Source organism: Anabrus simplex, chromosome 1 (genome assembly GCF_040414725.1).
Source record: "Anabrus simplex isolate iqAnaSimp1 chromosome 1, ASM4041472v1, whole genome shotgun sequence".
NCBI classification, from domain to species: domain Eukaryota; kingdom Metazoa; phylum Arthropoda; class Insecta; order Orthoptera; family Tettigoniidae; genus Anabrus; species Anabrus simplex.
The window spans coordinates 1492553244-1492573254 of NC_090265.1; the positions used below are offsets into that span (position 1 = coordinate 1492553244).

A 20011-nucleotide genomic window follows, 5' to 3' on the forward strand; every position below is an offset into this window, starting at 1 on the left:
ATTCATGAAGAAGGATGCTGCCCTACTTGCACATAGTCCAAGTGAGGATCTCTCCTCTAACGGGTTATGGACCACCGGTGAATTGTATAGTCCTAGCCGCCTGAGCACAAGGAGGGCCACGACTCAGAATATGTCCGAGATGCCCACTCCCATTCCATAGCAACTGGTATCCCGACTCTCAGGACCACTTACTAGGCCACTCAGCCGTTGCCCATGGTTCACGAACTAGGACGTGACTACAGTAACCCACAAACATGAAAATAAATTAAAAAGGCCAAAAATCTGTTATATCTCAGGGCATTAACATGCTCTAAGTATCTTGTATGGAGCCATGGGACAGCACATGGGTAATATAATACTAACCATAAGTTCACTAATATCAATTAAGACATGAACATTCTCAAAGTTATAGAAAAGGCCCCCTGCTCAATCATCATCATCATCATCATCAGTTTTCCACTCCAGTTGCCCGGGTGTGGTTTACGAGCACTCTCCACTTCTGTCTGTCCATGTACCACTCTTCTCTCAAGACGACATCCCAGCTGATTCCTCTTGTTCCTATGTCCTCTTTCACTTGGTCCAGCCACCTCTTCCTAGGTCTTCCTACCGGTCGTTTTCCGGCCACGACTGTGTGTAGCCATTGTTTTGCTGTCCTTCCATCGTCCATTCGTTTGACATGGCCAAACCATTTCAAACGGGCCCTTGTCACTTTTTCATTCAGGGATGGGTACACACCAGCTTGCTCCCTTATTCTAAATAAAATTTCAGAGAATTCAAACATTTTATTTGACCTTTTAATTCCTATCTTTAGTAATCATGCCTTAGATAAAAATAATTATTTCTTTTATAATCTCTTTAAATTTCCCTCTCAGCAGCAGCTGTTTTTTCCTCATCCTTCAGCCCCACCTCCCCTCCCTCCTACCACCCCTTACTTCTTTATCCCCTCCCCTCCCTATCTACTCCTTTGTTTACATTGCCTGCTCCCTATCCACTCCTTTGTTTACCTGGACTGCCTGCTACCTCCAGCAAGTCAGTGCTTGTCCTACATCAGACATTAGAGGTGAGTCTCATAAATCATTTTTCTCCTTTTAAATTTATTTTCTGTATAGTTATTCATTCCTAATTCTGGCTATTATTTCCAGATTTACTTCTTTGCCTGAGGTCCTCTAGTCAACTTAAAGACATCATATTGTGACAAGAAGATCATAACCTTAATTTTTGTTATTATATATATTTTACTTCGTACAGTTTGCATATTTGTTGGGAGATCTTTAGAAGATAGGTCCAGCAGCCAATGTTGTTGCTTCCTTAGCACCACCCAGGGGTAACGTGTAGGGCTTTTTAAGGTTTAACCTACGGACGTGAAGCAACAGTATACAGAACAATCGCTCTCCTCAGTTGTTGCTATAAACTCCTTGAAAGACTACTATACAATAGAATTAGCATTGTAATTAATCAACACATTCCTATTGACCAAGCTTGTTTTAGGCGGAATTGTAGCTGTTGTGACCAAGTCCTTGCACTCACAACATGCATTGAAGCAGGCTCTTAGCAACAGATGAAAACCTCTGCTGTTTTTTTGATCTTCCTGCTGCTTATGACACGGTTTGGGGAGAAGGGCTACTGTATAAACTTCTTCAGGTATTACCATGCAAAACCACAGTACAATTAATTGGAAACGTGCTTAATAATAGACTCTTTTAGGTTGTTCTAAGGAATAGGACTAACAAGCTGAGAAGATTGAATAATGGTCTCCCTCAAGGATCAGTCTTGGCTCCTCTCCTGTTCAATCTGTATGTATCAGATTTGCCACCAACGAAATCTAGAAAATTTTGCTATGCTGATGATATAGCTTTAGCTACAAGTCATAGTAACCTGAAAGAAACTGAGAAAATTTTTAAATGATGACCTTTCCATTCTTAGCGACTATTTCTGGAAATGGAGACTCCAACCAAACACCAGCAAAACTGACGTGTCCTGCTTTCATCTAAATAACAAAATGGCAAGCTGTACTCTCCAAGTGTCTTTAAACGGTAAGGTCCTCAGACACAATAACTACCCAAAGTACTTAGGTATAACATTAGATTGGACACTCTCCTTCAAGCAACATCTAGTAAATACAGCAGCAAAGATTAGGAGTCGAAACAACATTCTACAGAAGTTGTGTGGTACAACATGGGGTGCTTCTGCAACTACCTTGAGATGTTCTGCCCTTGGTTTAATTTTCTCTGCGGCAGAATGTTGTGTTCCTGTGTGGATCAACAGCTGCCATGTGAAACTTGTGGACACTCAACTCAACAACACAACAAGGATTATTTCAGGTGTAAGGTGAGAGAATACTCCAAGATAAATGAGAACCCTGACTTGCCCATCCACTCCTGATGGAGTATCTGCCTGTTGGAGCCGAGGACTCGTTCCTGTTTCGTTGACGTCGTGCGTGTGTATCTCTTGGGGCTGGCTGCTGGAGAACAACCTGCTGGAGTAGCGCGAAGGTAACACTGGGTGCCGACGTGCAAAGACTGCAGAGTTCGACGGATTGAGTGAACAGCAGATACTATCCCGACCTGCGAGACTGACGTGTAGGCTGTGGACCGTGACTGCGCTAATGAGTGTGACTGAGTGGCTGAGTGAGTGTTGTGTAAATAATCGGGGACTCGTGTGTGTGTGTGTGTGTGTGTGTGTGTGTGTGTGTGTGTGTGTCTGTCATTGTAGATGGGACACGAGAAACTAAGAGAGAGAGTGCGAACCGTGAAAGTGTGTAACCGTGGGCTTGTGTAAGTTGTGGCTCGGCTATCGTCTGTGTGTGTGTAGATCTGTAATTGTAGCGCTTAGTTAATAAATCTTAGAAATAGGTTGCTACCAGGTTCTGTATGCATTTATTTGCTTATTTACCCTGCCAACACGTTACAATAAAATGCACTTGCTTTCCTGTTTCTGTATATATATGCCATATGATAATAAATAAATAAATAAATAAATAAATAAATAAATAAATAAATAAATAAATAAATAAATAAATAAATAAATAAATAAATGTTATAATTATTCCTACAACATTGTCTTTGGTATGCATATGTTTCAGTTATCAAATAATATGTTTAATTTTTATTTGGCTGAAGATGGCCACTAAGTGGCGGAAACTAGTCCCAAGACTTTTACTTGATATATTGTCTTGAAAAAGTGGAACCTCTTGTCAATTTATTCTTATAATTGTACTTCAATACGGAACAAAAATGAAATTTATAGTTTATAACCTAACTGCAATGGCGTAGTTACTGCTGTGAGCCCTAGCACCCAAGAGATCATGTCATCGATGTCAGCTGTTCATCCGACAGACTGATGTCCATTAAGATTAATAGTGGAACGAGAGCTTGATAGCTGCAGTCGCTTAAGTGCGGCCAGTATCCAGTATTCGGGAGATAGTAGGTTCGAACCTCACTGTCGGCAGCCCTGAAAATGGTTTTCCGTGGTTTCCCATTTTCACACCAGGCAAATGCTGGGGCTGTACCTTAATTAAGGCCACGGCTGCTTCCTTCCTACTCCTAGCCCTTTCCTGTTCCATTGTCGCCGTAAGACCTATCTGTGTCGGTGCAACGTAAAACAACTAGCAAAAAATAAATAAATAGTGGAACGAAATCGTTGCGCGTAATCTGCTGCTATGTCCCACACACTGGATGTGCCAACGATGAAAAAGATGAATTCTGGACCAGCTTTGAAACCCACCTACAATCTCTTGAGGAAAACGAGCTCTTCTTCATTGGTTGTGACCTAAATGGACAAGTTGGGGAAAATAGGGATGGATATGATAGAATACATAGAGGTCGCGGCTTCAGAGAGAGAAATGGGGATGGGAACAGAATCCTGGATTGTGCTGAGGCATTTGACTTGGTGGTAGCCAACACATTTTTTAGAAAGCGCCCATCGCCCCGCATTACTTTTAGCAGTGGTGGAAGAAGTACAAACTGATTACTGGTCAGTACTAAGGTGTGACCTGAAGTCAGTCATTGACACTAAGGTTCCATCTTGATAATATTGCATCCCAGCATCATCTGCTCCTCCTTAGTTTTAGAATGTACCTCGATCTCAATGGAAAAACCCTGAAATCTACATCTGAGAAAATTAAGTGGTGGAAAATAAACCTGCATTACAACCAGCTCAAAATCTCTCTCAGTCCATTAGTTATACAACATAGAAAACATGTCGAGCGAGGCCTGGACAACAATCACCGAACACATAAAGACCTGTGCCATGACCATCGTGGGTACAACAAAACATGGATGTCGCTTCATCAACAAGGAGGTTTGGTGGTGGGGCAAACATGTACAAGAGGCCATTAAAGCAAAGAAATTAACCTATAAGACCTGGCTCAATTCGGAAGTTGATGCTGATCATCAACAATACAGATGACTGAAGTCACTAGCAAAACAGGAAGTGGCAAAAGCAAAACATAATAGAAACACGTATGATAAACTCAACACCCCAGAGGGAGCAAAATATGTTTACCAACTAGTGAAAAATCGTCACCATTCCACAGAGGATATTGGACATGTCACGACCATAATAGATGAACACGATAAACTACTACAAAGATCAACTGAGATCCTTGACTGCTGGAAGAAACAATTAGGAAAAATCTCCAATGAAGAATTGCTACATCCGTCAATACCAACAGTAAATTCTGTGTAGGGTCCAGCTGCACCCATCACGGTTGCTGAAGTACAGGTCGCCATTAAGAAAATGAAAAATGGGAAGGTAATTGGACTGGATGACCTTCCATCGGAGGTGTGGAAGATGCTTGGACCACAAGTAGCAACGTTCCTGGCAAACCTATTCAACAAGGTCATTGATGAAGACTATGCCACTTATAGTGGCTTACCAGGGTTATGATTCCCATCTGGAAAAAGAAAGGAGATGTCAGAGACTGCTCCAACTATCGACCAATTTGTTTGCTCTGTCATACAATGAAGATCTTCGAGTGTGTCCTAGAAGCACGCCTTCGCAACATAGTTCACACTGTCCCAAATCAATGTAGCTTTGTAAAAGGAACAGGAATGATCGACACTATACATGCAACACGTCTTTTGATTGATAGAACATCACAATGAAAAGAAGAAACCATACCACATCGCTTTCTTGGATCTCGAAAAGGCCTTTGACAGGGTGTCTCGTGATCTTATTTGGCATGCACTCAGGCTCCATGGTGTACCAGAAGTATATATTTGGTGGATGCAGCTTCTGTATCTGAATGCCACCAGCTCTATCCAATGTCCTGCTGGAATGTCTGTACCATCTCGCATTCAAGTAGGCGTTCATCAGGGATCAGCTCTATCTCCACTTCTATTCATCCTCTGTCTCAACAACATCAGCACAGAAGTATTAACATCACATCCCTGGACTCTACTCTATGCTGATGATGTTATGGTCACCTGTGAATCCCGCTAAGATTTACAACAACTAGTCCAAGGTTGGAAAAACTCGCTGGACATGGCCTGTGATTTAACATCGGGCAGTGAGTACCTAGTGTGTCGGGTACAAAGTGATAGGTCAATTAGCATTGAAGGCGTTGAGATTCTTAAAACAACTCTATTTAAATATCTGGGATCACTTATCCAATCGGATGGCAACATGCTCCCAGATGTTCGAAGAAGAATCAACACTGCCCCGATGAAGTGGCGCCAAGTCACAGGAGTCCTTTTTGATCGGAGGGTCAATGTATCAGAAATCCCAAATCTATAGAACCATAATTAGACCAGTGGCACTATATAGAACTGAGTGTTGGCCAGTCACAAAGAGACACGAACAACAGCTGCATCTCGTGGAGATGAAGATGCTTCGGTGGCCAATGGGACTCACCAGACTGGACTACATCAGAAATGAGGATGTTCAGTTGGCATTTGGTGCTGCCCAATCCCTGAGAAAATGCGAGAGAATCGTTTGCAATGGTATGGCAACGTGCTACACAGAAAAGATTCTTCAGTTGCAAGTCCTGAGGACCACTCATGAGGGAGACCAAAGAAGCGCTGGCTCTATACTCTGCAGAAGGACATGCATGTGGTGAAAGTCTCTCCTGAAGATGCACAAGACCGCAACAAGTGGAAAAGAAAGTGCAGAACAGCAGAGACCCTGCAATTAAGAGGGATAAATGCTAAGAAGAAGAAGAAAAGAAAAGAAAGAAAGAAAGAAAGAAAGAAAGAAAGAAAGACAGATAGATAAGTAAATAAATACATAAATAAATAATAAATAAATATCAGACTTCACCATTCAGGAATCAATGGCACTTTTATAACAAAGACATAATTAATCTTCTTTGAATATTATTTTAATCTTCTTTGAATGTTATTTTATATTTGAAACTAAATCTATGGTTTCATAATTGAAGGGTCGGGGGAAAAAACCAGGTAAGTCATTTTTTTATCGAAATTGAGATATTGTTACTGTCCGCTTCAGAGTGATCATGCGCATCTATTGAGGGGTCGGAAATGGAAAAAAAAGCAGGCGAGTCAGGAGAAATTAGCACTAAAGTTTCGCTGTTAGGGGAAAGAACTAGGGAAGTCGAGCACAAAAGTTGCTTTTTCTCAAGTTGCACAAATATTGACTCTCCTGCTTTTTTGCCCTGACCCTTCAATTGAAGATTAAAATTTTTTTTACAAAGCAGCTAAGGTAAATCATAGTTTACAAATATAAAAACCCAATAACCTCACCTGGAATATAATGAGGAAGAGATTCTTTTGGTCTGCTTGTGCAGCCTCTAACCTCTCTTCCATTCTCTCAACCATTTCTTCTGATGGTTTTTCTCTGTCATCGCCTTTCCGTGCCGAATTACTGTTTCCTCCTTCTGCTCCTTCTGCTTCGTCTGAATCTTCACTCTCACTCTCAGCATGCCTCAGGCGTTCCCGAGCTTCTCCCAGTTCACGAGTCAAGCGGCTGACATGTTTATTCATCTTGCGGATGGTCAAATGTAAAATTTCCCACAGGTACAGTCTGAAAAATAACCAAAGTTGTTAAATAACAAGCAATGTCATATGAGAAAATACTAATAATTTTATAATGTTTCCTCCAGGATATTACTATTATACTGAAGTTATAATTATGAAATTAAATATATTAGCATAATATATAGAAGAGAGAGTGTGATCACTTTTCTGTGCACCTGTACCTTGCCATTGTCTGCCGTAGGTATTGTATGTCTGGCTGAAACTGTGGTGTGACAATTGCTAGTGGCTTTAATTGCTAATGCAGTACCTCGTGTCATGTAGGAAAGTTTGAGTTAATTTTAATGTTCGTGGATGTGTGAGTGTTCAAGTGACTCTTTTTTTTATAACTGGCTCTACGTCGCATTGACACAGATAGGTCTTCTGGCTATGATGGGAGAGGAAAGGCCTAGGAGTGGGAAGGAAGCCGCCGTGGCCTTAATTTAGGTACAGCCCCAGCATTTGCCTCGTGTGAAAACGGGAAACCACGGGAAACCATCTTCAGGGCTGTCGACAGAGGGGTTCAACCCACTATCTCCTGGATGCAAGCTTACAGCTGCGCGCCCCTAACCACATGGCCAACTCGCCCGGTCGAGTGAAATTTTAAAGTGTATTTCTGAGAGTACATTCTTATTGCTGTGATGGAGACATGCCTTGTTGCTTTCTAATAATGGGCTGTGGGTCGGGCTACAAGGGCAATAATGAGGCAAGACATTTCTTTTTACCACCCAAATTATTTTTTCTATGGGTTTTACATTGTACCAACACAGAGAGGTCTAATGGTAATGATAGGATAGGACAGGTAGGATTGCGAAGGAAGCGACTGTGGCCTTAAGATACAGCTCTAACTATCTAGTGCAAAAATGGAAAACTTGGAAAACCATCTTCAGTTCTGCCTAGAATGAGGTTTTTGAAATAGACAAATGCTATTCCTAGGAAGGACAGAAATCTCACTGCAAAGTTCTACGTGTTTGATATTTATTTATATTATAAATACTGTATATTATTAAGGCTGATAAATTTGTGATTAAGAGCAAGGAGACAGAATTTCCATGGCTGAGATGGTATTTACCATCGAATGCAGTACCACACATTTTCCAAAATCTACTGATATATTTAATACTAAGGTTAGGAAAAGTAAACCCCCAAGAAGAGAGTAATGCTCAGCAAATAACAGCATATTTGCACTGCCAGCTACAAAAGTTGATGGTCTAACCCTGAAACCTTTCGTTCATCCCTCACAATGAGTAACACTTTAATCTATCCTATCCGACCTCTCTTGGTGAAGTCTTGTTCTTTTGTGATCCAGACGGCCTAGGGAGCCTTTCATTATCAAGCCCTTGGTGGCCCTTGTCTTTGTTTTGGCCAATACCTTCATTTTTTGAAGCGTTAGACCCCTTCCATTCTTTTTCCCCGATTAATGTTAATAAAGTGATAAAAATTGACTGATGATGCCCTCAATGAAGGGCGAAACATGTCTCAAATGGAATTAATAATAAATTCCTATATGTTTAAATTTTATATGTATTGAATAGGTGACACAATAAACCCTTTAGCATCCTACATAATGTTAATAAAGGTTGGTTGCCCAGTTGCCTCTTAAAACAATAATCACTACCACAACCGTCACTCTCAATAAGTAATGCCAGTCTTAATTTCACTTCCACTTCTTATTCATTTAATAAACACAAAGATTTGATTAACATCATTTGGAAAACATAAGCTTTTGAACAGGAATATAACAAGAACAAAGAGTAAGATGTCTGTAGCCAAGGCCAGAATAAATGAGCTGGAGAGGAGTCAGGAACATACAGTAAATAGGAGTAACAAGAGTTCCAAGCAAAATACCTCAGCAGAAAGAAACTGATAGTAGATAAAATTAAGAAATGTGAAGTAAAGGGTTTGAAGGGAATGCAGTACGACAATGAATTCACTGTAATGATGATTAAATCTCCTGAAGGTTATAAATCTTCAGAAGTTGGTTATTTGCTTACATTGTATTGATACAAACAGGTCTTATTGTGATGCTGGGATAGGACTGGGAAGGAAGTGACCATGGTCTCAATTAAGGTATAGCCCTAGCATTTGCCTGGTGTGAAAATGGCAAACCATGGAAAACCATCTTCAGGACTACAGACAGTGGGATTTGACCCACTATCTCTGAATGCAAGCTAACAGTTACACAATTCAAATCGCGTAGCCAACACACTCAATCCTTCAGAAGTTCATTTAAGATCTTAACTGAAGGGTATGAAATGTTCTTATGGTATTAATAAGTGTGTTGTGGGCAACTGGAAAAATTATTTCCACAAAAAAGTATCTCAAACAAACAGTTACGAGTGCCATTTTTTGACAAAGTGATATTACATGATGAGAGATCTTTTAACCTGTAGCTTGCACAGTGAAATAAAATTACACAACTTACACCGATGGGTCCCAGGGACCCAACGGCAAATTTATCTTTTTTTCTCGTAAAGCATAACTTTCCAGATACTTTATACAATTTCAGGAGTTATAAACCTCATCTGGAATGAAAATATAGATTTTACATTTCCTTCTCTTTTCACATTTTTTATTTAATCAATTTTTACATTACATATTAATTTTGAGAACCGTGCCCATAAAAAATTCACTTCCTGGAGTCATTTGTTGATTGAATTTCATATTATTTACAAATTTTTGTCACAAAATAACACAAGTTTTAGATCGTCTTTGAAATAACCCAGTATATCTCAAGAAAAAAAAAATCACAAACGTTTTCTTCATACTAGAAATTATTACATTTCAATGTATGCTTGAAGTGTTCTCACAACAGTGCTGATATACAGACAACCAATGGGAAAAGCCAAACAAATAAACATGAAAGTAGTGACATTGGAATATCAAATAACAAAACCAATTTGAAAATATCTTCACATTTCAGCGCACTTTGAACATATCACAGTTCCACAAGACCCGCAGAGTGGAGTTTCGCACTTGTCACATGCTCGGCAGGCTTTTCTGTATTTCTTTACTGGACATTGGGAACATCTTTTTCTCTTTGATTTTTCTGGCTTGGGTGGCACCAAACAGATCCCTTGCGGCTCCTCTTTACCCAAACAGTGGAATACCATACCTCGTAAATTCCGTGGGAGACTCAGGTTCGTGGCTCTCTCTTCCAGGAGTGGAGAGATCAGCTGCTTTCCCAACTGCAGCAAAAATGACCTGCATTGTGTATCCCTCTCTCTTGGCAGAATACCATTGTAAATTACATGAGCATTTCAACCATAAAATGAACTTGACGGTGTGTTTTGATCGCTTTCCATATTAACCTCATCCTCACTTTCACAACTGTTGAAATTATGTTCACTGAATTCAAACTCACTCTCACAGTCTGAAATGTCACTTATATCCTCCTCTAATGAAACACGAACTTCGTTAGTTAGTGCCATTATGTGCCCCAAAACACACGCAAGAATTTAAGAGACGCAGATTTACGGAATTTTCCGTAACTTACACAGATGGATCCTAGGGACTCGAACACTTTAATTGCGCACACAAGGAAACTGTAAACGTGTCAGCATCTGTCAAGGTCAGACAGAGGACTGAGAGGGAGGAAAGTACAGAGATGCTAAGCGCAGTGCGGCCAACGTATGAAAATTTATTCACGAAAGAAAATAGTCTTGGGTCCCAGGGACCCAACCATGTAAGTTAAGACCCAGCTTAACAAAGGAAAAAGGAAGGTTAATATTCATTCGATTGTTAAATATGCTACAATTGTCAAATTGCTGCACATATCCCAGTATTGGCATGCTTCCTGGCAACCAGATGCAACTTCAATAATATCAAAATTCTAATAATTATAATATTTTAAAATGTTCAAAATTACTAGCCTTTTTAACAATATATCACTGTCTCCCTTATAAATTCCAAGTTTATAAGAATTTTCGTACACTTCATGTTAATCTTATTACTGTACGAAGCCATTCTATCTTTGCCTTCCCACTATACTTCACCAGTTCAGTTCTAATTTCATCTATTCCTGTTGCTTTATGACAATGGAGTTTATTTACTATCCTTTCCCTGCATCAAGTATAATTTCTCCAACATCATTGTCCTCCTCCCCATGAGCTTGGTTGTTTGTGACATCACAAGGAAGATACCCTTTTACGTTGAGAAGATATTAAAAATATTCCTTCCATCTCTCCATTGTTATGAGTTCACCTGATTTATCCAAACCACTATTTATTTCTTTTTTTCCCCCCCTCCTTGCCTAAGATTCTTTATTACTATCCAGAAAGGTTTCCTTCCTGCCTGACCTATCCTTTCCAAGTTATTACCAAAATCTTCCCGTGACTTCTTTTTATTTATTTTTATTTCATACCACCAACAGAGACAATTATTTGTTTCGCTCTGTTTTTTTCCTCTACATACAATTCCCTGTCTGCATTAGTCCCAGTTTGGAGCCAATTCTGAAATGCCTTCTTTTTATGTTTACAAGCTGCTCTCACTTCATCATTCCACCAAGATGTTTGCTTTTTCCCATCTTCGCACTCAGTTGTTCCTAGACATTTCCTTGCTGTTTCTATTGCAGCATTCCTGTATGCTGCCCATTCTCTTTCTATATCCTGAACCTCTTTACTGTCCACTGTTTGGAAGTTTTCACTAATGATATCCATGTACTTCTGTCTAATTTCCTCGTACCCTTACCTGTCTACAGACAGATTTCACTTTATCCTAGGCCTAGAAATACTTAGTTCACTACATATCAGATGGTGGTCTATATCATCAAAACATCCCTGGAATACCCTCACATTCCTGACAGATTTCCTGAATTCCAAATCGGTTATGATATAGTCTATAAGGGATCTGGTGACCCTACCCTCCCATGTGTAGCGATGAATAGCCTTATGCTTGAAGAATGTATTTGTAACTGCTATCCCGTACTAGCATAGAAGTCCAGCAAACACTTCCCATTCTAATTAGCTTCCATATCTTCCCCACATTTACCAATCACTCTCTCCTATCTTTCAGTTTGATTTCCAACTCTCACATTGAAGTCGTCCATTAGCACTTCCTGTTGACCCTGACTACGATATCACTCAATGATTCATAAAACTTGTCAACTTCATCCTCATCTGCACCCTCACATGGTGAATACACTGAGACTATTCTCATCCTAATTCCTCCAACTGCCAAAGCTACCCACATCATTTGATCATTTACATGCCTAATAGAAACTATTTTGCGTGCAATAGTATTCCTGATGAACAGTCCTACCCCAAAAATCTGCCCTTCCCTTTTTAACAACCGTCAACCAAACCTGATAATCTCCTATCTCTTCCTTGTTATCTCCCCTTACCCGAATATCAATAACTCCTAACACATTTAGATGCATCCTCTTTGCTGACTCAACCAGTTCTACTTTCTTCCTTCCATAAGCCCCAGTAATATTGATAGCTCCCTGTCTGATTCCATTTCGTTCACCTAGTTGTTCCCAAGGAGGAGTCCCTCGCCTGTCAAAATGGAGTGGGACTACGTTACTTCCATAGGTCCGAGGCTTGCTTAAAACGTTCTGAGCGTGTTGGATGAAAATTCTGTGAAGCAGGAAGCTACCCTCACTTGCAGATAGTCCAAGTGAGGATCTCTCCTCTAAGGGGTCAGGGACCAATGGTTGATTGCAGAGTCCTCGCCACCTGAGCACAAGGAGGGCCATGATTCAGAATATGTCCGAGATGCCCACTCCCATTCCATAGCAACTGGTATCCCGACTCTCAGGACCACTTACTAGGCCACTTAGCCGTTGCCCATGGTTCACGAACTAAGACGTGACTACAGTAACCCACCATAAACCATGACAGAATATAAAATTGAAGTAAATCATATTGAATCTGTGTTTCTCAATCACCAGGCTCTGGTACCAATTCTACCAGGCCGCGAGATATTCTCCTGGAATTCTCCATTCGGAAGTTCTTTAATATAACTGCAACCATGTTGGTTGCCATTTGTAATTTTATAGTTAAAACACTTGCCTCACAGTTGGGCATCACTTTATATTTTACTGATTCTACCAAAAAAACAAAAACAAATGTCCACAAATAGGTGCCAGAGTTCACCAAAGTGGATCCCTTGATGAATGAATTTCTCTTCTCGCAGAGCATGTATATGATGCTGTGTTTTGGAACATTTGCTTTGCGCCTTACCTAATTAACCCTGAAAATGACTAGAATGTTAGCAACAGTACCTAGGTTAGCTACCCAAAATAACTCCAGTCTGACTATGAAATAACTAGCTACATTCTGTGAAAAATTTACACAGGCACGATTCAGCATTATACACATAAACTGAACCCTAATACGAAACAAACCGAGACATTCTCCTCGAATTTAATACAAGAAATATAACTCGAAATAAAGTGTATGAGAAAATAATTTGCTGATAAACTACCATTTGTAGTTATCACTTGGAACAACAGTGCACAAAAAAATGACCCTTCACTTTGGTTGCGTAGATATACACAAATTGCACTACTGATACAGGGTTTTGTTCTTACAGTACATTACGCTAATAAAATTACACTGATCTGAACACTAGCTGAAAATATACCATTAACTTTTTCCAAACACATGCCATAATTATGAGTACTGTCTAGACCTTGACACCAGGTCAATAAACGAGTAACAAATGTTGTCAACTGGCGTACAGCAGTACCACAGCCAGCCAGTTAGAGCAGTTTACTGTTCCAACAACAGAGATGCAAAGAGTGGTGACAAATACTCTCTCATAATGACAAGTGCAGTAATAACAATGGAGAGTCTCATTTTGCTCTCATTTCATTTCCTCTCAACTTCAGTCTTCAGATGTCATTCAAACTCTTCCGAAAAAGTAGCCACTCCCAGCTATATTCACCACGCCACTGTCTTAATGCACAAAGTAAGCAGTGGCTAATACATACTTCTTACAGAGTTCCACAATATAAATGTATCCCCACAGAGCTCGATAGTTGCAATCACTTAAGTGTGGCCAATATTTGGGAAATAGTGGGTTCAAACCCCACTATCGGCAGCCCTGAAGATGGGTTTCTGTGGTTTCCCATTTTCACACCAGGCAAATGATGTGGGGCTGTACCTTAAGTAAGGCCACGGCCGCTTCCTTCTCACTCCTAGCCCTTTCCTGCCCCATCATTGTCATAAGACCTATCTATGTTGGTGCGACGTAAAGCAACTCGTAAAAAAAAGGGGGAGGGGAGTCGCAACTTGTAAAAAAAAAAAGTTTTATCAGAATTTTCACAATATTAACAAACAATACACAAAATGGAGCACTTCCCCAATTTCTAAATCACTTAAGAAATTAATAATATTGAATAACTGTTATAGAGTATATAGGACAGTTGATGTGCAATGTGAAAGATCTATTGCCTACCACTATAATAATAATTTCATGTGGCTATTTCTAGCCGAGTGCAGCCCTTGTAAGGCAGACCCTCCGATGAGGGTGGGCGGCATCTGCCATGTGCAGGTAACTGCGTGTTATCGTGATGGAGGATAGTGTTATGTGTGGTGTGTGAATTGCAGGGATGTTGGGGACAGCACAAACACCCAGCCCCCGGACCAGTGGAATTAACCAATGAAGGTTAAAATCCCCGACCCGACCGGGAATCAAACCTGGAACCCTCTGAACTGAACGCCAGTACGCTGACCATTCAGCCAACGAGTCTGCCTACCACTGATAAACCTGGAGTTTATAATGTCCCATGTCATCAGTGTGACCGAGTCTAAATCGGTCAAACCGGCAGGACTATAAAATCTAGGCTTGCAGGACATATTAAATACATCCAAGATGAGAAATCTCTGTCATGATTAAGGGAGCTCGCCATCTGTACAGGACACCACATCACTGAGGTTAAGATCGAAAACAACAACCCATCAGGGCTCATGATGGAAGCAATGGTGATTCATTACAATCTGTTCAACATGAACAGAGATGGTGGGTATCAAGTGAGAAACATCTGGCATCCCATTAACTAACACCCACGACTGGGCTGAGTGGCTCGGACGGTTGAGGTACTGGCCTTCTAACCCCAACTTGGCAGGTTTGATCTTGGCTCAGTCTGGTGGTATTTGAAGGGGCTTTAATATGTCAGCTTCATGTTCCAGATTTACAAGCATGTAAAAGAACTCCTGTTGGACTAAATTCCGGCACCTCTGCCTATCCAAAAGCCATAAAAGTAGTTAGTAGGACGTAAACCAAAATAACATGATGAATGACGAACACCCATGGAGTGGAACCACTCAAGAGGGACCAAGGTAATTGGACTGTATGAATATTCATCACAACATTTCAATCTCTGATTTGGAAATGTTGCTGTATGGAGTGAGCAATGATGGCCTACTCTGGGACTACAATGGAGATCAGTGAAGACATGATAGCTGATAAGTGCCCCTTATACTAGTTGGAAATTTCAATATTGATGCCAAAATAAACTAACATGCTCTAAACTTCATGAAAATGCATTTCATTCTACATAATCTGCCCAATGAGGATCCCACACAACTCTGGGTAGTTCAAATATAGATTTACCTTATTCACATAAGACTGACATCTATCTCTTGTTATATACACGTTATTTTTCACATCACAGATCCATCGTACACTGACTTCGTCTTGAACATGTGTAAATTTGTTTGGAATTAAGAAATAAAATGTCAACAATAACATTTCACACTTATACTGACTATATACTTCATTTTGACGACAATTATAATACGGTACTACTGTAAGTAAAAAATTTCAGCCGTGACCACGAGACAGCTCGGTTTGAATTTTTTCTCAATTTGTTGCTTTTCTATTTCTGTAATGTCCAAATTATGTTGAAACATGAGAGAAAGCAGTTCCTGGCCAATTTTGACGACATAAATCTACAAATGACAGGGCATACTGCCAATCATGACACTGGGCTTCTGCAATATTTTCACATAGGGCAATCAAATTCTGTTAAACTAGACCTCAAAGATGGTCAGATCAAACTACCCACTCATATTTCTGTTTTAACTAACTATTCAAGTTTAAAAACTTCACTATAACGATCCCACTTTTGGCCCATGTATCATACAAGCCCTTTCTTTTATCACAAGTGAATGGTAGAATAGTGATACAATGATTATATAACACAGTCTGTCTTCAGCCAGAACTGATACTTATTTTGGGTGTATCTAAAATCCTCTCAGGATGTTTAACATTTTGCTTCATGTTACTTGTCCTGGGTCAACACAGAAATTTGGTTATAGTTGATAATATTTGGTAAGCTGATCAAAGAAATATACAGTACCTTGATCGTTGTTGGCGACCTTCCTGTTCCCTTGTTTATTCTTGTGCAATTTTTGTTTCATCCAATTAGAAGGTATCTTACTCAGTCACGCTAATCTCATTACCGTACTTACAAAACCATTTCATCCCTGCCTTCCCACTACATTTCACCATTTTATGTCTATTTCATTTATTTCTGCTGCTTTATGAGACTGTAGATTATTTACCATCCTGTCCACCTTCTAAAGCATAGGCTAATTTATTTGCTAACATTATCCTCCTCCCACTGAACTATTTGTAACTTCAACATAAATTTCTCTTTCAAATTTAAAGATTTTAAAAAACATATCTTCCATCTTGCCAGTGATTTCCAAGGATATATAATAAGTTTATATGATTTACCCAAAATGTTATTAATTTCCTTTTCCCATTCCTTTGTAAAATTCCTTTTTTTTAATAATCTAGAAATGTTTCCCCAGCAAGCTTTTTCAGGTTATTTCCAAAATCTTCCCATGATTCCTTCTTGGATTCTAGGATTATTTTAGCTCTATTTCCTTCCTCAGTATACTGTACCTTATCTACACCAGTTCTTGTTTAGAACCATTTTTGATATGACTTCTTTTTATGTTTACAAGCTGCCCTTAATGCAGCATTCCAATAGGATGCATATTTTTTTTTTCCATCTTTACACACTGTTGTTTCAAGATATTTCTGTAGTGCAGTCTTGCCTAAGCCACGGACGAGTGAGGTTGCATTGAGTGGAGGGTCCCGGGAGTGGGAGGTGTGTGTGAAAGTGCGGAGTGCAGGAAGGTTGTGGAGAAGTGAGCCGACAATGATTGGTGTAGAGCAGTACAGGGCGACGGTAGGAAGATGGCAGGGAAGAATGAAGAAAGAAGAAATGAAATTAGGAGGGTGTAAAATGGATTTGGAGAGAAAAGGAGAACTATTGCTATCAGCGGCGGTGATTATAATTTTGCTATGCATCGGGGGGGTCGAGCTGAACCCAGGCCCGGCACCTAGTAGAAATGAGGAAAAGGGAAAATATGGACGCACTCAAAAGAGCCGTAAAAGAGGTGGTGGAAGAAGTTTGCCCTTTTGAGCAAATTAAAAATATGATTAAAGAACAAACCAGGGAGTTTGGAAAAATGGAGGTATGGTTAAGAGGAAAAACGGAAGATATAACAGCACAAGTGAGACATAACACCGAAGAAGTTGGAACATTAAGGGAAAAAATAGGACGATTAGAAGAGGAGAATTTGAAGCTGAAAGCAGAAGTAGAAGCCAATACTTTATATCGAAGAAAGAAGTGCTTATTTATATATGGTGTGACTGAGGAGTTGAGAGAAGACAAAGTACTTATGACTTATAAAGTAGTGGACTTAATACAGGAGATATTGAAACTTAACTTTAGTGAAGTGGATATAGACGATGTGCAGAGAGTGGGAAAAATTAGGGGCAACAGGCCTATAAAACTAGAACTGTTTTCTACGTTGATGGCTGATGCAGTGATAAGAAATGCGAGTAATGTGCAGAGAGAGAAAATATGGATCAAGAGAGACGTGGGATGGGAGGCAATTAGGAACGAGAAAATACTCAGAAAACACAAGATTCGTGCAATAAATAAATCAAGGGCTGAGAGCGACTATTAAAGGGCAAGAATTAGTGGTAGCAGGCAGAAATTGGAAGAGAAACTGGTCTGTAAATAGATTGACTTGGACAGGAGGATAAAAGAAGACGAAGAAAAAGTGAGTAGTCCAACGTAAGGTGGGGAAGTGAGGCGAGATATTAGTAACAGTGTGCAGTGTGAAGAAGGTCAGGGAGAGGTGCCAAGTGAAAAGGTGATCATAAACAGTGAGGAAGCCCAGGGAGAGGTGCCAAGTGTAAAGGTAACCATAAGCAGTGAAGAAGAAAGGCAGGGGAGTGAAAGCAGTGAAGTAAGAGAAGCGCAGGGTAAAAAGGTGACGTCAGAGGCAACCAGGGGGTGGCGCTATCTGAGTTGGGATAGAGGCTTGGGCAGAAGGATAGCAAACGAGCAGAGTTTGAGCGGAGGGAGAAATAGTAATGAGGGTATTGTAACAAGAAGCAAAAACAATAATAAAGTGAGTAAGTAAGTAATTAAGAGCAGGATTGTCGAAGAAGTAAGAGATGGAGGTGGTGTTGGTGGAGTTGGAAGTTATGATGGTATTTATTTGTGGAAGCTGAAATGTGGTGATGGAGAAGTGGTATGTAAGTTATGATGTGTTATAGGGCTGAAATGTGGTGTTGGAGAAGTGGTGGTATAAGATGGTGGATGGCAAAAGGTGAGTGTAATGGTCGAAGAAGTAGAGGTGGTATATGAGGTGGAGTTGGTGTTATATTGCTGAAATGTGGTGTTGGAAGTTATTGAGGGCTTGGTATTTATGATTGCAGTGGTGTTTGGTATGAGATAGAGAGGTGGTATATGAGGTGATGTGTTGGTATTATATTGTGGATGCAATAGTATTTGTGTGTGGATGAAGTTGTTATTGTTATAATATGTGAAAGGTGGTGTTGAAGAGGCGGTAGATATGAGTGTTTGGTATTTATAGGTGAAATTTTGGTTTGGTGGCGTAATGTGGAAGATGGCTTGGTAGGTAAATGTGATCATTTAATTATGAATACTGGAGATGTGAAAGGTGGTGTTGGAGAGGCGATGGTATATGAGTGTTTGGTATTTGTAGGTGAAGATGAAGTGGTATTTTGAAGGATGCGATGGTATATGAGTGTGTGGTATTTGTAGTTGAAGATAGCTTGATTGGTGAAATTTGGAGATGGAGAGGTGATATATGAGATGGGGCGGAAGTGGTATTTGGGGGTATTAAACGTGGATGGTGGATGTTTATTTATTGCTATAATATGTGAGTGCTGAGAGGGAGGAGAATTATGAAGGTGGAGGTTGAAATGTGGTGAAGAAGAAGTGATGGTAAGAGAGAGTTTTGATATTTGTAAGTGAAGATGGTTTGGTTGTTAAATGGATTATTTATTGCTGAATTTTTGGAGTCGGAGAGGTGATTTTAATAGGGCTTGGTTTTTGGTGTTGAGAGAGATCTATTGAAATGTGGTGTTGAGAGGGATTTATGTAATGACTGAAGGAGAAATGGCATTTAAAGTAAGTGTTGAGAGAGATCAGTGTGGAGGTGCAAGTGTATTATTTTTCTTTTCCTTTTCTGTATAGTAGGTGGAGTTTGAAAGAGGAATGCAGGTTGGCAAACGTAGTGTTATGGCGGGTTGGTATGCAATTGTGGAATGTTGTTGCAGTAGTTTGATCAAGATTAGGTCAGGGAACAATAAAAATGCTGAGTGCATAAGGTTACGTGATGATTGGTGGACGTAAGAGCGAAAGCAAGGATAAAGTTGCAACACCAGCGAAATAATGTAAACATAGTCACAGCGGAGGAGGTAAGGTATGCTGGGCTCAGCAATAAGGAATAGAGTAAGAAATATTTATATATTAAATTATGTGCTGGGGCTAACGGTTCCTCGAGGGATTTAACCGTGGGCCAGTTGGTTGTTAGGACGTTTATTAATTTTATTAGTTATTGATGTTTTATTATTTTTGTTTGTAAATTTCTGTTGGAGGAGTAGGGTGGCTTAAGTGTGAATTTAGAATTAGACAGGGGAGTAGCTGGACGTGGCATGAAGAGACGGAGGATGACTACCGTGGTGACCTAACTTTTGAGGTCACGTTTCCGGAGTATCTGACAGGCTTCATGGCACGGCCAAGGTGTACAGTAGCA

General features: G+C 40.0%; 1 protein-coding gene across 1 annotated transcript in view; it reads right to left on the reverse strand.

The window, feature by feature from the left end:
- Cbp80 (Nuclear cap-binding protein subunit 1) overlaps nt 1-20011 on the reverse strand; it is a 191935-nt gene that overhangs the window by 11951 nt on the left and 159973 nt on the right. Inside the window, exon 14 of the mRNA XM_067137981.2 lies at nt 6702-6981. Coding sequence (XP_066994082.1) covers nt 6702-6981 — 280 coding nt within the window. The remainder of the gene's footprint in view (nt 1-6701; nt 6982-20011) is intronic.